General features: G+C 42.6%; 1 protein-coding gene across 3 annotated transcripts in view; it reads left to right on the forward strand.

Moving 5' to 3' along the window:
• Positions 1-22,684, forward strand: part of GRAMD1A (GRAM domain containing 1A) — a 136,509-nt gene that overhangs the window by 57,492 nt on the left and 56,333 nt on the right. For all 3 annotated transcript variants that reach the window (XM_073601662.1, XM_073601660.1, XM_073601661.1), the window contains exons 2-7: positions 4,582-4,849; positions 7,699-7,719; positions 10,603-10,687; positions 10,779-10,882; positions 12,673-12,768; positions 16,949-17,029. In XM_073601662.1, the coding sequence (XP_073457763.1) occupies positions 4,582-4,849; positions 7,699-7,719; positions 10,603-10,687; positions 10,779-10,882; positions 12,673-12,768; positions 16,949-17,029 (655 nt within the window). The remainder of the gene's footprint in view (positions 1-4,581; positions 4,850-7,698; positions 7,720-10,602; positions 10,688-10,778; positions 10,883-12,672; positions 12,769-16,948; positions 17,030-22,684) is intronic.

Consider the following 22,684-nt stretch of genomic DNA (forward strand, 5'->3'; position numbering starts at 1 on the left):
AACATAATTGTATATAACCTAATATAATATATTTTATATTAAATAATATTATAATAGGTTATATATTTTTTATATTATATCAATGTAACATAATATAAAATGATATATAATATAACATAACTTAATATACAATATAATATAATTTTATATACTGTAACCCAATATATAATATAACATGACCTAAAATATAAAATAACATAATATCATTTAATATGACAATATATAATATAAAATCATATATAATGTATACTGTGTGTGTGTGTGTATATGTATGTATGTGTGTGTGTGTGTGTGTGTGTGTGTATAATATACTGTGTGTGTGTATGTATGTATATATATATATATATATATATATATATATATATATATTTTTTTTTATATATTTTTATATATATATATATGAGAGAGACGCAGTATATATTATATATGATTTTTTATTATATATTATGTCATAATAAATGATTATGTATGTATGTAGATAGACAGATAGATAGATATAGATCTATATTATATAAAGTGTATATATATTATATGTAATATAATATACTGTGTGTGTGTGTGTATATATATATATATATAAATAAATCTGGTCAATACATTCAAAGAAATACCCGTTGATCCTGCCAGAAATCTCACGGGCTGCTTCCTGCGTTCCCTGATGCCGCTGACTTTTTTCAGTTACATTGTTCTCGGGTATCTCTGAAGACCAGTGGCTGCGGCTGTTTTTTTTTTTTCTCTGGGAGGCCGGCAAACAACCACAATGCTGATGTTTTTTTTTAATTTTTTGGGGGGGTTTAGATACATTTTAAATATTAATTTCATGTGGGTGAAATAAAAATCCAGTGCCAGGGTCTGCTGGCGGCATTTTCCTTTTTGTAAGCGGAAAGTTTTGATGAAGGAAATTAAACAGCTGGGGGCGTATTTATAAAGCAATCAATCCGACAATCGGCAAACATTTACTGCGGGTAAATCTTCCCGGCGTCTGTGTTTTTTATTGGCAGTGATTTATTCAGATCCCCGTTCACTTATCGCATCGCGAGAACGAGCGCTTGTGCTGCACGATTTTCTGGGTGCGATTCTGCACGTCGCATAGGACCATCCCTTTCAGTTCAATGCTTGTTTAAAAAGCTCCTGCTCCTTTTCGGGCAGCAAACTTCATCTGATTTTTGAAGGCTTGCTAGGATTGCCGCGCGACAATAGCGGCAGAATCGCATTGCATTTCGTGTGCCATTGAAGTACGATTGCACCCAAACGCACGTCACGTGTCTTGCAGTGATTGCCATGCGATTTAGAACCGCGGGAAGAATCGCAGCATTTTTGCCCGCGATTCCAAATTGCGAAATGTAATCGGAGCCTTACTGCCAGAGAACATTTGGTGAAAGTCGCATTCACTGCTTTATAACTAGGTCAGATTTTCAGACGGAAAAAGTGCGATCGGATTGTGTTGTCAGAAATTCCGATCGTGTGTGGGCTCCATCGGACTTTTTCCGTCTGAATTTCCGACACACAAAGTTTGAGAGCTTGCTATAAAATTTTCCGACAACAAAATCCGATCGGTTCAATTCCGATCGTGTGTACACAAATCCGACACACAAAGTGCCACGCATGCTCAGAATAAATTAAGAGATGAAAGCTATTGGCTACTGCGTCACCGCGTTCAGAATGATCGGATTTTCCGACAACTTTGTGTGACCGTGTGCATGCAAGAAAATTTTGAGCCAACATCCGTCGGAAAAAATCCATGGATTTTTTTGTCGGAATGTCCGAACAATGTCTGACCGTGTGTACGGGGCATTAGCGTATCGGCAGACTCACGCATTTTCCAGAATAGCGGCAAAATGTGCAACGCCCTTATTTCCTAATGGCACCCCCCCAAACACGGTGTGATTTTGCAACAATTGTCGCGGGAGAAAACATGCAAAAATTGTAGCGAAACGCCTGATGCCAAACGCACCTGGTTCAGTGCCAGTATTTGGCACGTGAGCTTTTTTTTGGTGCGTTTTTGGAGTGGAGGGTGATCGGTTCTAAAATGAATGACGCCACTCCAAAAATGAGCAAAAAAAAAAAGCGCGAAAAACGCGAATGTGGGAACATCGCTCAAGTGTGAACGGGGCCTTACAGTGACGCCTTCATCCCCTTTCCCAATGTGAGCGAGGAGCAGCTATGGCCAGCAGACCCCCCCACCAGTGGGTTGCTGTCAATCAGTTACACAATAGGAACTGCGATTACATAAACTCGGGGCGGCGTGACACAAGAAGGAAGAGGGACTGTTTGTGATCCTGTTAGAACGCGGCTGAGAAGGCGAAGAGTAAACAGCCAGCTGTGCAGATTGCGAGGACGTGCTAATTATTCGGAGGGGCTAATCAAGAAGCCTTCAGGGCGGTGAATACAATGGGCTCAGTCCTGGCAGTGCCTGAGGGACAGACGGGAGTCTGGGGGGGGGACGGGCCCTTATACTGACTAGACAGAGGACCTCTTAGGTTCATGAAGGTAGGTGCCCAATGTGGCCTATGTGTGCTGTAAATGGGGGGGCTCATTTATAAGAATAGGAAGTGAGAATGACGAAATTGGTTTTGCAACAGGATGACCAATTTCAGATACACTCACTTTTATTGAATGAAGGGGAATATGGGAAGGGGGAAAAAAAATGACCTACTATTTTTTAAATCTTTATTTAGCGTGTTTTTTGTATTATTTATAATTTTATTGTATTTTTTGTTTATTTTATTGTATTTGTTTGTGTATTTCGGGTCATTTAGTTTATTTTTATTTTTTTATTTAGAGTTGTATGTGTTTTATTTATTTATTTATCTATTCATTCATTTTATTTTTGATGCATTGTCAGTCATTCGATTTTTGTTTTTTATTTCTTAAATGTACTTTGTTTTGTGTATTTTGTTTTATTTATTTTTTTATTTAGAGTTGTATGTGTTTTATTTATTTATCTATGTATTCATTTTATTTCCGATGCATTGTCAGTCATTCAATTTTTTTTTTTTTTTATTTCTTAAATGTACTTTGTTTTTGTGTATTTTGTTTTATTTTTTTTTTTTATTTAGAGTTGTATGTGTTTTATTTATTTATCTGTGTATTCATTTTATCTTCAATGCATTGTCAGTCATTCAATTTTGTTTTTTTATTTATCTATGTATTCATTTTATTTCCGATGCATTGTCAGTCATTCAATTTTTTTTTTTTTTTTTTATTTCCTAAATGTACTTTGTTTTTGTGTATTTTGTTTTATTTTTTTTTTTTTTATTTAGAGTTGTATGTGTTTTATTTATTTATCTGTGTATTCATTTTATCTTCAATGCATTGTCAGTCATTCAATTTTGTTTTTTTATTTATCTATGTATTCATTTTATTTCCGATGCATTGTCAGTCGTTCAATTTTTTTTTTTTTTTTATTTCTTAAATGTACTTTGTTTTTGTGTATTTTGTTTTATTTTTTTTTTTATTTAGAGTTGTATGTGTTTTATTTATTTATCTGTGTATTCATTTTATCTTCAATGCATTGTCAGTCATTCAATTTTGTTTTTTTATTTATTAAATGTATTTTGTTTTGTGTATTTTTTTTTATTATTCAGAGTTGATTGTGTTTTATTTATTTATCTATGTATTCATTTTATTTTCAATGCATTGTCAGTCATTTAATTTTGTTTTTTTTTATTTATTAAATGTATTTTTTGTTTATTTTTTTTTTTTGATTGAGAGTTTAGGTATAGTAAACATTCTTTGCTAATACTGTTTTCTGGTATACATCTCTCATTTAAAGTCCTTAAATAACCTCCCTATTTTGTTGACACTATGCTACAAATCCACACAAGTAACACTGTGCTTTATATCTTATGTGTCTAATCTTTACAGTGATTGGCCTCATTTAAAGTCCCCCTGACCCAATTCTCTTGTTTATTGTCAATCATTCTGTTTTGTTTTGTTTTGTGTGTGTGTATTGTGCAAATTTGAAAATACACGGAATATAGGTGCATGAAATCACATGTCAACGCACAAAGGAAATGCATGAAAATGCACTTGCCTAACACTAGAAAGTTTGGACCTCTGTGCACACAAACACTAAGCTAAATGGGCCCCACTATGTTCTATTTATTATTTTGTTCCCCTTATTTTATTTAGTGCTATTTCTATGCATTTTCTGTCAATTCATTTTTTATTTAGTGTTCTATTGTATTTTTTATTTCATTTTTTTTTTTTTGTGTATTTGGGTCGTGTAACATTAATTTAGTGGGTTTTTTTGGTGTGTTTTTATTCTTTTTTTGGGGGTATGTTTTGGGCCATTTTTTCCCGTTTTTTTGATGCATTTTGGGTCATTTCAATTTGTATTTAGTGCTCTATATTTTATTTTTTTTTTACATTTTTTGGTGTATTGTAGGGCATTTAGCTTTTTATTTAGTGTTATTTTTGTGTTTTTTGTTCCTTTTCTGATGTATTTAGGGTATTTTGTTTTTTTCCACCCTTACTAAGCATTTTGTAGTAAAACGGAATGATCACTTATGAACAGTGTTGACCTGATAGATTGTATCAATGTGGGAATTAATATCAGAATATTTCTTTTCTTTACAGCACTGGCAGTTTCACCCCACGTAGCACGCCCAGCAACTCCCCCGCTGTGCGGAGGCGTCTGGTCGCCAACGAATTGGAAAACATGGTGGAGAAGGGCTCGGAAGGCTCCAATGAGAGGGCCCCTGGAACGCTCACCCCGACTTCACCTCCTCCTGGCACCCTGCCCATCAACCAGAGCAATGCCCAGCTGCCCACCCAAACCAACTCCCAACCCGGGACACCCCTCCCCCCGCAGTTCGGCGGACGGGGCTTTATACGGAACAGCAAGGTGGGTACGCGGCACACCGCGCTAAATGCTTTTGGAGAAATATTGTTCAATCTGTTAGAGACTTGGGGTGTATCTGATAATTCCCTGATCAGAATATGTATTATCTATATCATTATTGATCATAATCTGTATTATCTATATATTGGTACTGATCAGAATCTGTATTATCTATATATTGGTACTGATCAGAATCTGTATTATCTATATATTGGTACTGATCAGAATCTGTATTATCTATATATCAGTACTGATCAGAATCTGTATTATCTATATATTGGTACTGATCAGAATCTGTATTATCTATATATCAGTACTGATCAGAATCTGGATCATCTATATATCAGTACTGATCAGAATCTGTATTATCTATATATTGGTACTGATCAGAATCTGTATTATCTATATATTGGTACTGATCAGAATCTGCATTATCTATATATTGGTACTGATCAGAATCTGTATTATCTATATATAAGTACTAATCAGAATCTGTATTATCTATATATTGGTACTGATCAGAATCTGTATTATCTATATATTGGTACTGATCAGAATCTGTATTATCTATATATCAGTACTGATCAGAATCTGGATCATCTATAAGTACTAATCAGAATCTGTATTATCTATATATATATATATATCAGTACTTATCAGAATGTGTGTTATCTATATATCAGCATTGATCAGAATCTGTATTATCTATATATATATATCAGTACTTATCAGAATGTGTGTTATCTATATATCAGCACTGATGAGAATCTGTATTATCTATATATCAGTACTGATCAGAATCTGTATTATCTATATATCAGTACTGATCAGGATATGTACAACCACTTAAGGACCAGACCTTTTTCTGACATTTGTTGCTTACAAGTTCAGATTGCTCACAAAATCAGTATTTTTTGCAAGAAAATTACTTAGAACCCCCAAATATTATATATATATATATATATATATATATATATATATATATATATATATATATATATATATATATATATATATATATATATATAATTTTTTTTTTTTTTAGCAGAGACCCTAGAGAATAAAACGGCAGCCATTAATATTTGTTCGGCAATATTTTATGTCACACTGTATTTGTGAAGCGGTCTTTCAAACGCAATTCTGTTGGAAAAAATACACTTTTATAAAAAAAACAAAAAAAAACAGTAAAGTTAGCCCAATTTTTTTGTATAATGTGAAAGGTGATGTTACACCGATTAAATAGATACCTAACATGTCATTCTTGTAAATTGCGCATTCTGGTGACAAACTACGGTACTTAAAAGTCTCCATAGGCAATGCTTTAATTATTTTTTATAATGGTTACCAGGAGGTCCAGTGCTAGAATTATTGCTCTCGCTCTAACGTTCGTGGCGATACCTCACATGTGTGGTTTGAACTCCGTTTACATTCGTGGGCGCGGGACGTATGCGTTCTCTTCTGTGCACGAACACAGAGGAATGGGGCGCTTTACTTTCTTTTTTATTTTATTTAAAAAAAAAAAAAAATTTACACTTTCCCTTTAAATTTTTTTTTATAATGGTTACTAGTTTAGAATAAAAAAGCTCCAGTGCGGGAAATATTGTTCTTGCGCTAATGTTCGTGGCGATACCGCACATGCGTTTACATTCATGGGTGCGGGACGTATGCGTTCACTTTTGTGCGCGAGCACAGAGGAATGCGGCGATTTACATTATTTTTTTTTTATTTATTTTTTTTTTTACACTTTCCCTTTTACATTTTTTTAAAATTTATTTTAATACATTTTTTTTTTCTTTTACACTTTCCCTTTTACATTTTTTTTAAATTTATTATATTGTAATACATTTTTTTTTTTTACACTTTCCCTTTTACATTTTTTTTTATTTATTTTATTTTAATACATTTTTTTTTTTTTTTTTTTTACACTTTCCCTTTTACATTTTTTTAAAATTTATTATATTGTAATACATTTTTTTTTACACTTTCCCTTTTACATTTTTTTTAAATTTATTTTATTTTAATACATTTTTTTTTTTTTTTTTTTTTTTTACACTTTCCCTTTTACGTTTTTTTTTTTCTGATCACTTTTATTGCTGTCACAAGGAATGTAATCATCCCTTGTGACAGTGATAGTCACGTGTCAGGTAATTTTATGGAGGGATCTGGGATCTAGAAGACCCTAAATCCCTCCTTTGCACTTAAAAGCATTCAAAATGCCAAGTTTGGCTGTTTTTGAATATTGATATATTTTTTTTTTTTAAATCTGGCGCCTTTAAGGCTTCAGCAACCTGGAAGTAAAGTCAAGAAGGCGCTTCCGGGTTACCAGATTCGAAACCCGATCAAAGCCGATTCCGGCCACCCCGGCCGATGTGTTGGCTGTTCGCTCGTGCCTCCCGGTAGGACGGGAGAGCCCCGGGTGGGTCTGCGGAAGGCGGCAGGAGTTTAAAAAAGTAAAAAAAAAAATTTTTTTTAATTTTAAAAAGGCCTTTATTTAATTTGCAACTAGAAACCTAATTTCAGTGTCCTAATAAATGGAATGTCAGCAAAATACTGTATCAAATATGTAGCACTTTAGAGTACTGTATACTTACAGTGAGAAGGCGCCCTCTTGTGGTTAAGTCAATGTTTGTTACCTGCACTTTCTGAAATGCTGTTTCCTGACTGTCTCCGGCCTCAATCTTCATGACATCAAAAATACTGAAGCCACAGGATCAACATGACAGCCATGGAAGGATTCATGTTTATTTTTTTTTCTGAATATCAAGTAGTCAGCAATGTTTGTTCTCGGTGACGGATGCAGTCTTTTGATGATCTGGTATTAATCGTCTATTTTTCTCCTTTATTTTTCACAGAAGATGCAGAGCTGGTACAGTGTAAGTATCTGGATGTCCTCCTGTCCATCTTATCGCATGGCCCACCCACCCTAAAAAGTTCATCTCTAATGATAGATTCTAGTACAAGCACCTAAAACCTCCCCACAATCTCCTTCAGATCTCCCAACTATTATGTAGTGCAAGTGCCTGTCTGATTGGTTACAAATACACAAAGGTGGGCGGGGTCACCCAAAACTCCCAGGTGTGCAGGATCAGAGTCAGGTATATCAAGGAGAGGAGGAGCCGGGAACACACAAGGGTGGGCGGAGTCACCCAAAACTCCCAGGTGTGCGGGAACAGAATCAGGAATATCAAGAAGGGGAGGAGCTGGGAACACACAAAGGTGGGCGGGGTCACCCAAAACTCCCGTGTGTGGGAACAGAATCAGGAATATCAAGGAGGGGAGGAGCCGGGAAAACACAAAGGTGGGCGGGGTCACCCAAAACTTCCAGAAGGACAGGAATATCAAGGAGGGGAGGAGCTGGGAACACACAAAGGATGTGGGGGACACACAAAACTCCCAGGTCTGCGAGAACAGAATCAGGAATATCAAGGAGGGGAGAAGCTGGGAACACACAAAGATGGGCGGGGTCACCCAAAACTTCCAGGAGGACAGGAAAAAAAACAGGAATATCAAGGAGGGGAGGAGCCGGGAACACACAAAACTCCCAGATGTGCGAGAACAGAATCAGGAATATCAAGGAGGGGAGGAGCTGGGAACACACAAATCTGAGTGTGCAGGATCAGAGTCAGGAATATCAAGGAGGGGAGGAGCCGGGAAAACACAAAGGTGAGCGGGGTCACCCAAAACTTCCAGAAGGACAGGAATAGAATCAGGAATATGAAGGAGGGGAGGAGCCGGGAACACACAAATCTCCTGAGTGTGCAGAATCAGAGTCAGGAATATCAAGGAGGGGAGGAGCTGGGAATACACAAAGGTGGGCGGGGTCACCCAAAACTCCCATGTGTGTGGGAACAGAATCAGGAATATCAAGGAGGGGAGGAGCCGGGAAAACACAAAGGTGGGCGGGGTCACCCAAAACTTCCAGAAGGACAGGAATATCAAGGAGGGGAGGAGCTGGGAACACACAAAGGATGTGGGGGACACACAAAACTCCCAGGTCTGCGAGAACAGAATCAGGAATATCAAGGAGGGGAGAAGCTGGGAACACACAAAGATGGGCGGGGTCACCCAAAACTTCCAGGAGGACAGGAAAAAAAACAGGAATATCAAGGAGGGGAGGAGCCGGGAACACACAAAACTCCCAGGTGTGCGAGAACAGAATCAGGAATATCAAGGAGGGGAGGAGCTGGGAACACACAAATCTGAGTGTGCAGGATCAGAGTCAGGAATATCAAGGAGGGGAGGAGCCGGGAAAACACAAAGGTGAGCGGGGTCACCCAAAACTTCCAGAAGGGCAGGAATAGAATCAGGAATATGAAGGAGGGGAGGAGCCGGGAACACACAAATCTCCTGAGTGTGCAGAATCAGAGTCAGGAATATCAAGGAGGGGAGGAGCTGGGAATACACAAAGGATGTGGGGGCACACAAAACTCCCCAGGTGTGCGGGAACAGAATCAGGAACATCAGGGAATAGAGGAGCTGGGAACACAGAAAAGAGACATGGTCAACCAAAGCGCATAGGCATGCAGGATCAGAGTCATTATTATCAAGGAGAGGAGGAGCTGAGAACACACAAAGGTGGGTGGGGAAACCCAAAACTGCCAGCTTAGCAGGAATAGACTCGGGAAAATCAGGGAAAGGAGGAGATGGGAACACACAAAAGGTGGACGGGGACACCCAAATCTCCTGAGTGTGCAGGATCAGAGTCATGGAATATCAAGGAGGGGAGGAGCTGGGAACACACAAAGGAAGTGGGGGCACACAAAACTCACAGGTGTGTGGGAACAGAATCAGGAATATCAAGGAGAAGAGGAACTGGGAACACACAAAACTTTTTGGAAAATAGGATCAGAGTCAGGAATATCAAGGTGGGGAGGAGCTGGGAACACACAAAGGGGGGCGGGGTCATCCAAAACTTGGGGGTGGGGGGGAGTGCAAGAACAGAGTGAGGAATATCTGGAAATAGAGAAGCTGGGAACACACAAAAGAGACATGGTCACCCAAAGCGGCATGGAGGATCAGATTCATTTAATATCAAGGAGGGGAGGAGCTGAAAACATACAAAGGTAGGTGGGGAAACCCAAAATGCCAAGGTGAGCAGGAATAGAGTCAGGAAAATCAAGGAAAGGAGGAGGTGGGAACACACAAAGGTGGGCGGGGACACCCAAATCTCCTGAGTGTTCAGGATCAGAGCCAGGAATATCAAGGAGAGGAGGAGGAGCTGAGAACACATAAAGGAGGCGGGGACACCCAAAGGTCATAGGCATGCAGGAACAGAATCAGGAATATCAAGGAGGAGGAGGAGCTGGGAACACATAAAGGAGGCGGGGACACCCAAAGGTCATAGGCATGCAGGAACAGAATCAGGAATATCAAGGAGGAGGAGGAGCTGGGAACACACAAAGGTGGGCAGGGTCACCCAAAACTCCCAGGTGTGCAGGAGCAGAGTCAGAAATATCAGGAAGAGGAGGAGTTGGGAACACAGAAAAGTTGGATGGGGACACCCAGAGTCAGGAACATCAGAGAGATTTCACTGGTGGAGCATTCAAGCCCCCTAAGGTTTTGGGGGCTGACTTAGCTTACCAGACTCCACCTTTACCTAAACTTTTACATTTGGATGGACTTGCCCTTTAAGGTTAAGCTTACTCTACTAACACATATATCTAAAATTTTACAAAGTCCAGTAGATACATTTTAAAAGCATAGGCCGCTATGCTTTGACCTCCTCTGATTTTTTTTTTTTTTTATATGTCCCGTAGATGTTGAGCCCGACCTACAAGCAGCGAAATGAAGACTTCCGCAAGATCTTCAAGAAGCTGCCGGATTCCGAGCGTCTAATTGTGGGTGAGTGGCAGTATTGCCAGAGTCGTGATCTCACCCTACATCATATACACTGTAATACTAATCTCTGTACTCCTCCATCCCCGCCCACCAGATTACTCGTGTGCGCTCCAGAAAGACATCCTTCTCCAGGGAAGACTCTACTTATCGGAGAATTGGATCTGTTTCTATAGCAATATTTTCCGCTGGGAAACCACGGTGAGTGCGGCTCCAGCCGACGCATTTTTTTTTTTTTCCCCTTCTTCGGGTTTTGTTATAAGTGTTTAAACAACAGCTGTGAAAATTGCCGAGCGACTCGCGGGAACGGCAGGAGAAGTCGAACGCTGGAATAAATTCTAGCTGAGCTAATCGGGGTTTGTACTGTAGTGTGTTAAGTGGCAGAACGATATTATAGTAAGGTAATTCCATCATTATTTAATAAAGGTATTTCTACAGGGCCAACAATTTCCACAGAGCTTTACATATTGTACAGGCCCATTGGTCCCTAACCCCCCCCAAGGAGCTTACAATCTAAAGTCCTTATTTCACATGCATATACTAGGGACAGTTCAGGCAGGAGCCACCTAACCCACCAGCGTGTCTTTGGAGTGCGGGAAGAAACCTATGCAAGGGCAGCATGCAAACTCCATGCGGATGGTGTCCTGAAGGGGTACAAACTGAGGACCCCAAATGTGTGTTCTGGATAAAGCAGGAAACAGTCACAGCCTCTTTGGGCTGGACAGGGCTGCAGTTAGAAACCACGGGGGCTCCATACATTGAACCTGACACTGAGCCCCGTGCAGCCAATGCTTCAGGTGTGAATGAACACAGTGAGTGATCGGTTACGATCACTCATTGTGTTCATTCAGGAAAGAAAGGAGCTGTTAAATATGGCATATTGACCAGACCCTTCCCCCCACTCTCCATCTTGAAGGATCCTATTGTGTGCTTGCAGCTGCCAGCAGGAAGGAGAGGAGGGAAGCCAGCAGCACTGCAGGGGGTATGGGAGCACACAGGGGGCCAGCAGCACTGCGGGGGGTATGGGGGCACACAGGGGGTCCTGGTCTATGGGGGGAAGCGTATGGGGCACAGGAAGTGTTATCGGTGTGGCGGGGGGGGGGGGGGGCAATTACTGGAACTAGTCCAATGTATGGCTCTCTCTGCAGCAGCTGAAAGCCAATGGGAGGGAGAGGAGAAGACGCCTACTTTCAGCTGCTGCATACAGAGGATTGGTTCCAGTAATTGCCCCCTTGCAGAACCAATCATCCCTGACCACATCCAATTCACCCTGTTACATAGTTACATAGTAGGTGAGGTCGAAAAAAGACACAAGTCCATCAAGTCCAACCTATGTGTGTGATTATATGTCAGTATTACATTGTATATCTCTGTATGTTGTGGTTGTTCAGGTGCTTATCTAATCGTTTCTTTAAACTATTGATGCCCCCTGCTGTTGCCTGGGTCCCCCTGCTGGCCTGGGCCCCGTGCAAGAGGGACTGATGGTACCCCCTTATCCACGGCCCTGGGGCTGGAGTTCAGCTTTAAACGTTCTCAGATGGGCACAGAAGAGACTCCCAAACTCTGCACAACCAAATGGAACGGGTAACGAATAGTGACAACTTGAGTTCTGGCTTGGGTTTGGTCCAGACCCAAGATTGGCTAAACCCAGAAGTCAGCTGTCATTACTGGACCAATAAGCTATGAGCAGGAGATTTCCCACCTCGCAGCTGTCATACACAATGGGGCAGGGATGTCTGTGAAACCATAGATTTAATATGGGTATGGAAGCTCCTAACCACAGCTCAACAATGGCGGCTAACTTCCAGGTTCGACAGAACCCAAGCTCATCCCTAGTGATGAATACTAGATACACCTTTGACTGCTTTGCTGACCTGGCTTAGAATATCCACCTAGCTGCAAAAGTTTTTTAAAAGGGGGAGATACCCTTTAAGTACATGAGGAGACATGGCATGAAAAGTGAACTTTAATTATTTTTTTTGGAATTGCAGATCACTATCCAGCTGAAGGATATCCGATGCATAAAAAAAGAAAAGACGGCGAAACTGATTCCCAACGCCATCCAAGTTTGCACTGAGAATGAAAAGGTGAGCGGCTGCAACACTTGTTCACCTTGAATCACATTTAAAGAGACCAGTAGTGCCCAGAATATTTATTGATCACACTGTTATTGTAAAGTTTGCTTTTTAGGAGATCACATATAGATGGGGAAGCGGCGAATCACAATGGCTGTCTTGGGCTTCTAGACACGGAGTATCTTACTGAGCTTGGTGACCGTCGCACCTATATAAACTTTTTGGACATTCCATAACCATGGCCATTAATATGAAGCTCCCCACTTCTCCCGTGGCTATTATTATAGAGTTGCTCCCTCCCCCATGACTATTGTTATGAAGGTGTCCCCTCCCCCCATGGTCATTAATATAGAACTCCTCCTCTTCGTGGCTATATAAATCCTTCACTCTTCTGGTAAGACTTTCTACAAGATTTTGAAGGGTGTCTGGGAATTTGGCCCATTGGCGAGGTCAGGTGCTGATGTCGGGTGAGAAGACCTGGCTCACCATCGGTATTCCAGTTCATCCCAAAGGAGTCCAGTAGGGTTGAGGTCAAGGCTCTGCGCAGGACACTCCAGTTCCTCCACACCAAACTGGTCAAATCATGTCTTTATAGAGATGTTGGTTGGGAAGACCTAACTCATTTCAATTAATTCCAAAGGTGTTCAGTAGGGTTGAGGTCAGGGCTCTGCGCAGGACACTCCAGTTCCTCCACACCAAACTGGTCAAATCATGTCTTTATAGAGATGTTGGTTGGGAAGACCTAACTCATTTCAATTAATTCCAAAGGTGTTCAGTAGGGTTGAGGTCAGGGCTCTGCGCAGGACACTCCAGTTCCTCCACACAAAACTCATGAAACCATGTCTTAATAGAGCTGACTTTGTACACAGGGGGGGCAAAGTTATGCTGGAACAGGAAAGGGTCTTCACCAAAATGTTACCACAAGGTTGGAAGAGCACAATTGTCTACAATGCCTTTGTAAGATGTAGTATTAACAGGACCCTTCACTGGAAACAATTAAACTCAATTTGGAAGGGGGTCCACACACATTTGGCCATATAATATGCATATATTGTTTTGTATCATATCTGAGTGTTACACTGAACTGTGAACACTGAGGATCTTTGCATCATATAGAGCTATGGGTACTGGCTCTGTTTATATCATACTGAGTAATAAATACTAAGTATCATTCTCAGCTATGGGTACCGAGTATCTCTGTATAATACAGGCAGTGGGTACTAAGTATCTTTGTATAGTACAGAGTACAGTACCTTGAAAAAGTATTCATACCCCTTGAAATATTCCACATTTTGTCATGTTACAACCAAAAACGTAAATGTTTTTTATTGGGATTTTATGTGATAGACCAACACAAAGTGGCTCATAATTGTGAAGTGGAAGGAAAATGATAAATGGTTTTCAACATTTTTTACAAATAAATATGTGAAAAGTGTGTGGGGGGGGGGGGGCATTTGTATTCAGTCCCCTTTACTCTGATACCCCTAACTAAAATCTAGAGGAACCAATTGCCTTCAGAAGTCACCTATTTAGTAAACAGAGTCCACCTGTGTGTAATTTAAGTTCAGTATAAATACAGCTGTTCTGTGAAGCCCTCAGAGGTTTGTTAGAGAACCTTAGTGAACAAGCAGCATCATGAAGGCCAAGGAACACACCAGACAGGTCAGGGATATCATTGTGGAGAAGTATAAAGCAGGGTTAGGTTATAAAAACATATGCAAGCTTTGAACATCTCACGGAGCTCTGTTCAATCCATCATCCGAAAATGGAAAGAGTATGGCACAACTGCAAACCTACCAAGACATGGCCGTCCACCTAAACTGACCGGCCGTGCAAGGAGAGCATTCATCAGAGAAGAGCCAAGAGGTCCATGGTAACTCTGGAGGAGCTGCAGAGATCCACAGCTCAGGTGGGAGAATCTGTCCACAGGACAACTATTAGTCGTGTTCTCCACAAATCTGCCCTTTATGGAAGAGTGACAAGAAGAAAGACATTGGTGAAAGAAAGCCATAAGAAGTCCTGTTTGCAGTTTGTGAGAAGCCATGTGGAGGACACAGCAAACATGTGGAAGAAGGTGCTCTGGTCAGATGAGACCAAAATTTTACTTTTTGGCTTAAAAGCAAAACGCTTTGTGTGGGGGGAAAACTAACACTGCACATCACCCTGAACACACCATCCTCACCGTGAAACATGGTGGTGGAAGCATCATGTGGTGGGGATGCATTTCTTCAGCAGGGACAGGGAAGCTGGTCAGAGTTGATGGGAAGATGGATGGAGCCAAATACAGGGCAATCTTAGAAGAAAACCTGTTATGCCTCGTACACACGATCGGTTTTCTTGTCGGAAAAAGATATGATGGCTTTTCCGACGGGATTCCACTCAAGCTTGCCTTGCATACACACGGTCAAGCAAAAGTTCGCTAAAATTACGACCGTCAAGAACGCGGTGACGTACAACACTACGACGAGCCGAGAAAATGAAGTTCAATACTTCCGAGCATGCGTAGGAATTTTGCGCATCGAAATTGCCACAGACGATCGCATTTTCGGATAGGAACTTTTTCCGACCGGAAAATTGAGAACATGCTCTCAATCTTTTGCTGGCTGGAATTCGGCCAGCAAAAGACCGATGGAGCATACACACAGTCGCATTTTCCGACGATAAATTCTCATCGGTCTTTTGCGGGCCGAAATTGTGTACGCGGCATTAGAGTCTGCAAAAGACCTGAGACTGGGGAGGAGGTTCACCTTCCAGCAGGACAACGACCCAAAACATACAGCCAGAGCTACAATGGAATGGTTTAGATCAAAGCATATTCATGTGTTATGCCCCGTACACACGGGGCATGTTTTTTTTCCGACGGATGTTGGCTCAAACTTGTCTTGCATACACACGGTCACACAAAGTTGTCGGAAAATCTGATCGTTCTGAACGCGGTGGCGTAAAACACGTACGTCGGGACTATAAACGGGGCAGTGGCCAATAGCTTTCATCTCTTTATTTATTCTGAGCATGCGTGGCACTTTGTCCGTCGGATTTGTGTACACACGATCGGAAATTTCCGACAACGGATTTTGTTGTCGGAAAATTTTATATCCTGCTCTCCAACTTTGTGTGTCGGAAAATCCGATGGAAAATGTCCGATGGAGCCCACACACGGTCGGAATTTCCGACAACACGCTCCGATCGGACATTTTCCATCGGAAAATCCGACCGTGTGTACGGGGCATTAGAATGGCCCAGTCACAGTCCAGACCTAAATCCCATTGAGAATCTGTGGCAAGACTTGAAAATTACTGATCACAGACGCTCTCCATCCAATCTGACAGAGCTTCAGATATTCTGTAAAGAAGAAGAATGGGCAAAAATGTCCCTCTCTAGATGTGCAAAGCTGGTAGAGACATCCCCAAAAAGACTTGCAGCTGTAATTGCAGAGAAAGGGGGTTCTACAAAGTATTGACTCCGGGGGGCGCCATACAAATGTACCCCCCACACTTTTCACATATTTATTTGTAACAAAATGTTGAAAACCATTTATCATTTTCCTTCCACTTCACAATTATGAGCCACTTTGTGTTGGTCTATCACATAAAATCCCAATAAAATACATTTACGTTTTTGGTTGTAACATGACAAAATGTGGGAAATCTCAAGGGGTGTGAATACTTTTTCCAAGGCACTGTATCTTTGGATCATACAGACAGTGAGTACGGAGTATCTTTGTCCCTTTGGCACACTCCTGATCTGTGACAATGGTGGATTATGCTCCGGTCGGGTATTAGTTCTCTCCCCCTTGTCATGGTACGATAGCTGCACCCTCTGGTCCACTAAGATCACAGGGATCGGCGGGACATCCTCTCCGGTTATCAGTCCTTCTCTCGGGATTGATAGTCCTTATCGCTGGCTCCGGTGAACTTTACTCTCGGTGTGACTATCAGCACATTGTTATCAGCACAATGCCAGGTTCAGTTTTCATCTCTCCTGGTTGCAGTGTGGAGCTGAGTACCCGACCCCCCGGCGCTGCCCACACCTCCCCCGTCCAGGTATCTCCCATGGATTCTGGGGTGGGGGGTGGGATAGACTTCGCTTGTGGTGGGTGCTCGGAGGACAAGAATATTAACCCTCAATGTTCCTGTATGGTGTTCACTATCGGATCTCTCAGAACTCACCATTCCACCTATTTGTGTTGCAGCATTTCTTCACGTCGTTCGGGGCCCGGGATCGCTCCTTCCTGCTGATATTCCGCCTGTGGCAGAACGCACTTCTAGATAAGGTAAGAAACTACCCCGGACCTTCTACTTTTCAAATATTAAAGCAGAAAACAAATGAAAGTGTTAACCCTCTACATTGTGTAAAAAAAGGCTGTTTGATCCTGTCTTCTCTGATCCTCCCCTTCCTCCACTGTCCCCAATCCATCTCCGGATAGTACAGAGCCTTGGTGGGCACTCTGCACATGCTCAGTTTGGTGTGTAATACTAGAGAGTTTTTTTTTTTCTTGGGAAAGTGCTTGCAATCAGCACGGGGCTAATCAGCACTGTCCAGACAGAGGGTCAGGGGTCCTGTATCCTCATAGGACGATCAGGGGAGAATGAAAACTGCTCCTACAAGCTTTAACCAGACACTGATAGAAGTCACAAGACTGCTATATACTGCTGATGAGAAAAGGTGTTTTGCAGTTTATATTTACAGTGGAACCTTGGATTACGAGCATAATCCGTTCCGGGAGAACATTGGGGAAATTTGCCTTCACTTCCTGTACCATAGCCAAACAGGAAGTAAGAAGAAATCCTTGCAAAGTGAATTGTCACCAGAACTTGTGTCCCCATTGGAAGATTTAGATTTCCCCTCTCTTCCTGTTCTGGTGACTCCCAAGAGTTGTGATTTTCTTTCACTTTTGGTGAGAACAATAAACAGGACTAATAAAGAGGATGAATTTCCCTAAGGGGTGAGGGGCGGCACAGACAGCAATTTTAACGAAAACCTGTTTAACAGATCTTTCCAAATATTCGTAAATTCGAAAACCTGAAAATTCAAAAATCTGAAATAATCAACTAATAATAACTTAACTATGAAATTTTAGGTATTGGAATTTCCTTTCAAATTTGGCTGTTAGTGAACGTAACGAATACGAATTTATCCGAAGTTACGAATTATTGGAAATAACGTCTAAACAAATGGAACGCAAATAATTATTATTATTAATAATAATAATAATAAAAACTTTTTATTATTATTTATTATTAATTTGTTCCGTTCCATTTGTTTAGATACGGCATTCGTTATTTTGGATAATTTGTAACTTCGGATAAATTTGTATTTGTTATGTTCACTAACAGCCAAATTTGAAAGGGCATTCCAAAACCTATAATTTAATAGTTAGTTATTATTAGTTAGTTAGACCGAATTTTAGGATTTTCGACATTATGAATTTTCAAATTTACGACTTACGAACATAAAGAATGACCCAAAAAACAACAAAAAAAAAAGAAAACAAACACGTTTTTTGGCAGTGCACATGTCTACTGCCCGCCAGCCCCGCTCTTACACCATCAAAGTCGCGGCTTCGGCGGCTTCCCCCCCTGCATCCCCTCCCCAAGTCCCGGCGGTCGCTTCTCCTTCCGACCAATCGGGTCTTGAGACCTGATTGGCCGGGAGGAGAAGCAGGAAGACATTAGCGAATATTCATTTGCTAATGTCACACAAGTGGATGGGCTCGGGCGCAGTGCTCTGCGCCCCGAGCCCACCCTTTTTGAAGCCTATTACAGCCTCAGGCTCTAATCATGTGCTTAAAAAAAAAAAAAAAACCCCATTGAAATTCATGCGTCCGGCGCCCTGCATATAGATTAGGGGACGGGCGCATTAATTAGGGGGGCGGCGCCCCTTATGAGCTGCCGCCACTGTCAAAGAGGCTTCTCGGAGCATTTCCTATTTTTTTATCCAGCATCCTGTAAGGCTCCATTCACATCAGTGCGTATTGGGAACACACCCGTTCTCTTAATGCGCAAAAAAAAAAAAAAAAAAACACACACGTCGATTCATTGCTAATGACACCCCAAACACGGCGAGCAGATGTACGTTTTGCCATGTACAACAAATTTTGACGCCCGTTGGGCGGGCCATTGAAACCAATAGGCTTCCCTATGCATGAAAAATGTTCAAAAACGCACGCTTGCTGTACGCTGGCTGTAAATGGAGCCTGGGGGGTTAAAACGCGGTTTACTCAACTCGGCAACAATCGACCGTGGGGGGGCGTGGTAAATAATTACAAACAGAATACGGCTAATAAAATTATACCGCCACTAAAACAAGCAGGTTCTGTTTACGTGGAGATAACATCGGAGCGCCGCTGGAAGCGGCTCTGATCTTCGTCAGCGATGTCAACGCAGGATGAAGGTGAGACAAAGCAGACGCAGCACGAGGCGGGTTAGATGAGGTCGGCGCGATCGACGCTACAGGACCTGCCAGCCAATACTGTGACTTCGGCCCTCCTCTCCTGGACTAAAAGGGCTTACTCTCATTTCACCGCACACTGTGAGCTTCTCACCATGTGCATTAGAAGCTGCAGCCAGTCAGAGAGAGCCCCGCCTCGTTTCCTGACTTTGGCGGTTTCCTTATGAACTGTTGCTGAGATTGTGATTCCCAAATGGCCATATATGGTCCTGCTGTTTAAAAAATGGCCTTCGACCTTCCCTTCAGTCTTGCACAGTTGTATCGGCTCCTCTCCTGGCCTGGAAGGGCTTACTCTGATTTCACTGCACACTGTGAGCTTCTCACAATGTTCATTAGGAGCTGCAGCAAGTCAGATAGAGCCCTGACTCATTTCCTGGCTGGAGGACCTCCAGCATCCTCCCGGGCATGGGTGCTCAACCTGGGGGCCCCCCAGCTCTGGCAGAATTCCAGGTCCCATGAGGCATTGCAAGGCAGACAGTTGTAAGCAGGGGCGGGACAAGGGGTGGGCGGGAGGGACAGCTGCCCCGGGCACAATGTTTTATTGCAGGGATGGGGGCGCCCTGACCCTAACCCTAAGGGAAGAGGGAGGGGGGCGCAGTTTGGCATCTTCGCCCTGGGTGCTGGATGGCCTTGTCCCGTGGCTGGTTAAAAGCATGACTCCCAAAGGCAGAGGCATGATGGAACTTGTAGTTCTGCAACAGCTGGAGGGCCACAAGTTTAGAACCCATGCCAGGTGGTCTAGCCCTTTCCTTCCTTGCCTTAATGTCCCTGACCCGCCCCAATCACTGAGGCATTTTGATTTTTGCATGGGGGGGGGGGGAGGGCTCTTGAGAGGAGTACTGAGCCAGGGCACTGTGATGTTTGCTATGTACAGCCCCTCCCACCAGCCATGATCTACCTGCATTGCATAGAGAAGCACAGAGCCTCCGGTGATGACATCACTGGGTCTAAAAATAAGATATTTATTGAAAATGGAAAGGTTATATTTCAAATTATTAGTATATTGATGATGGGGGGGGAGGGAGGAACTGGGAAGGTAAAATATAACAGGATTAAACTTCAGCTTTAATTGCAACCTTTCCAGGCCATTTCCATATTCCGGAGCAATGAGTGTGCATTATAGGGGGAACTTTGACCTCATGTGATAAGATAACTCTCAATACAGAAGCCCAAGGACATTCCCGGTCACCCTCAGATGACAGGGACCCTGATCCTGTGATCAGCAGGCAATGATAGAGTGTTATCAGTGATCATTTTTAGTTAAAGTGTTACTAAACCCAGGACCCTGCATTCACTATATCTGGTGTCCCCAGGAGCCTGCATTCACTATATCTGGTCTCCCCAGGACTCTGCATTCCCTATATCTGGTCTCCCCAGGAGACTGCATTCACTATATCTGGTCTCCCCAGGACCCTTCATTCACTATATCTGGTCTCCCCAGGACCCTGCATTCACTATATCTGGTCTCCCCAGGACCCTGCATTCACTATATCTGGTCTCCCCAGGAGCTTGCATTCACTATATCTGGTCTCCCCAGGACTCTGCATTCACTATATCTGGTCTCCCCAGGACTCTGCATTCACTATATCTGGTCTCCCCAGGACTCTGCATTCACTATATCTGGTCTCCCCAGGAGCCTGCATTCACTATATCTGGTCTCCCCAGGACTCTGCATTCACTATATCTGGTCTCCCCAGGAGCCTGCATTCACTATATCTGGTCTCCCCAGGACTCTGCATTCACTATATCTGATCTCCCCAGGCCCTGCATTCACTATATCTGGTCTCCCCAGGAGCCTGCATTCACTATATCTGGTCTCCCCAGGACCCTGCATTCACTATATCTGGTCTCCCCAGGAGCCTGCATTCACTATATCTGGTCTCCCCAGGACTCTGCATTCACTATATCTGGTCTCCCCAGGACTCTGCATTCACTATATCTGGTCTCCCCAGGACTCTGCATTCACTATATCTGGTCTCCCCAGGACTCTGCATTCACTATATCTGGTCTCCCCAGGAGCCTGCATTCACTATATCTGGTCTCCCCAGGACTCTGCATTCACTATATCTGGTCTCCCCAGGAGCCTGCATTCACTATATCTGGTCTCCCCAGGAGCCTGCATTCACTATATCTGGTCTCCCCAGGAGCCTGCTAAATACCTATTCTCATGAGCAGTATATAGCAGTCTTGTGACTTCTATCAGTGTCTAGGTAAAAGCTTGTAGGAGCAGTTTTCATTCTCTCATGATTGTCCTATGAGGCTGCAGGACCCCTGACCCTCTGTCTGGGCAGTGCTGACCGGCCCTGTGCTGATCACATGCACCCTCCCAAGAACAAATAAAAAAAAAAACTCTCTAGCAATACACACCAAACTGAGCATGTGCAGCCTGACTCCATAGACTCTGTGTTGTCAGGAAATTATTAGGGGACAGTGAAAGAAGGGGAGGATCAGAAAAGACAGGATCAAACAGCCTTTTTTGCACAATGCAGAGGATTAACCCCTTCCACAGTAAGTATAACAAGCATGCTTTGCTGCATGGGTGCTCAACCTGTGGCCCTCCATCTTTTGCGGAACTACAAGACCCATCATGCCTCTGCCTTTGGGAGTCATGCTTGTAACTGTCAGTCTTGCAATGCCTCATGGGATTTGTAGTTCTGCGAAAGCTGGAGGGCCACAGGTTGAGCACCCATGCTTTACTGCATATACACACTGATTTTATTGTTGTGGGTTTAGCAACACTTTTAAAAGGGTTGTAAACCCTCGTGTTTTTTCACCTTAATGCATTAAGGTGAAAAAACACCAGGCAGCGACCGGCCCCCCTGTTTTACTTACCTGAGCCCTGGAATATCACACACCGGAGACGCACTCTTCCTCTGCCCGGGGTTCTCAGCTCTTGATTGGATAGATTGATAGCAGCGCAGCCATTGGCTCCCGCTGCTGTCAATCAAATGTAATGACGCGGGCGCCGGGGGGGGGGGCGGGGCCAAGTCCGGCATTTGTGTCTACGGACGCAAATGCTGAACTCGGGAGAACGCTTCTCCTAGGGGGTCGTCAGTGTGGGGAGGAGCCGCGAGAGCCACCGAGGGACCCCAGAAGAGGATGTTCGAGGGCCACTCTGTGCAATACGAGCTGCACAGTGGAGGCAAGACCCCAGATCCCTTCATAAAGTGTACCTGTCACTGCCTATTACTGTCACAAGGGAGGTTTACATTCCTTGTGACAGCAATAAAAATGCTAAAAAAAAATATAAAAAAATAAAAGCAACAATGTAAAATAACAAATGAAAAAACAAATATAAAAAAAAAAAAAAAAAAAAAAGAAAGAGCCCCCGTTCCCCGCGCAAAGGCAAACATGCGCGTAGGTTCCGCACGGACGCAAACAGAGATCATCCCACACCTGAGGTATCGCCGCGAACATCAGATCATGGGCAGTAATTCTAGCACCAGACCTCCTCTGTACATCTAAAGTGGTAACCTGT

Source organism: Aquarana catesbeiana, linkage group LG10 (genome assembly GCF_042186555.1).
Source record: "Aquarana catesbeiana isolate 2022-GZ linkage group LG10, ASM4218655v1, whole genome shotgun sequence".
NCBI classification, from domain to species: domain Eukaryota; kingdom Metazoa; phylum Chordata; class Amphibia; order Anura; family Ranidae; genus Aquarana; species Aquarana catesbeiana.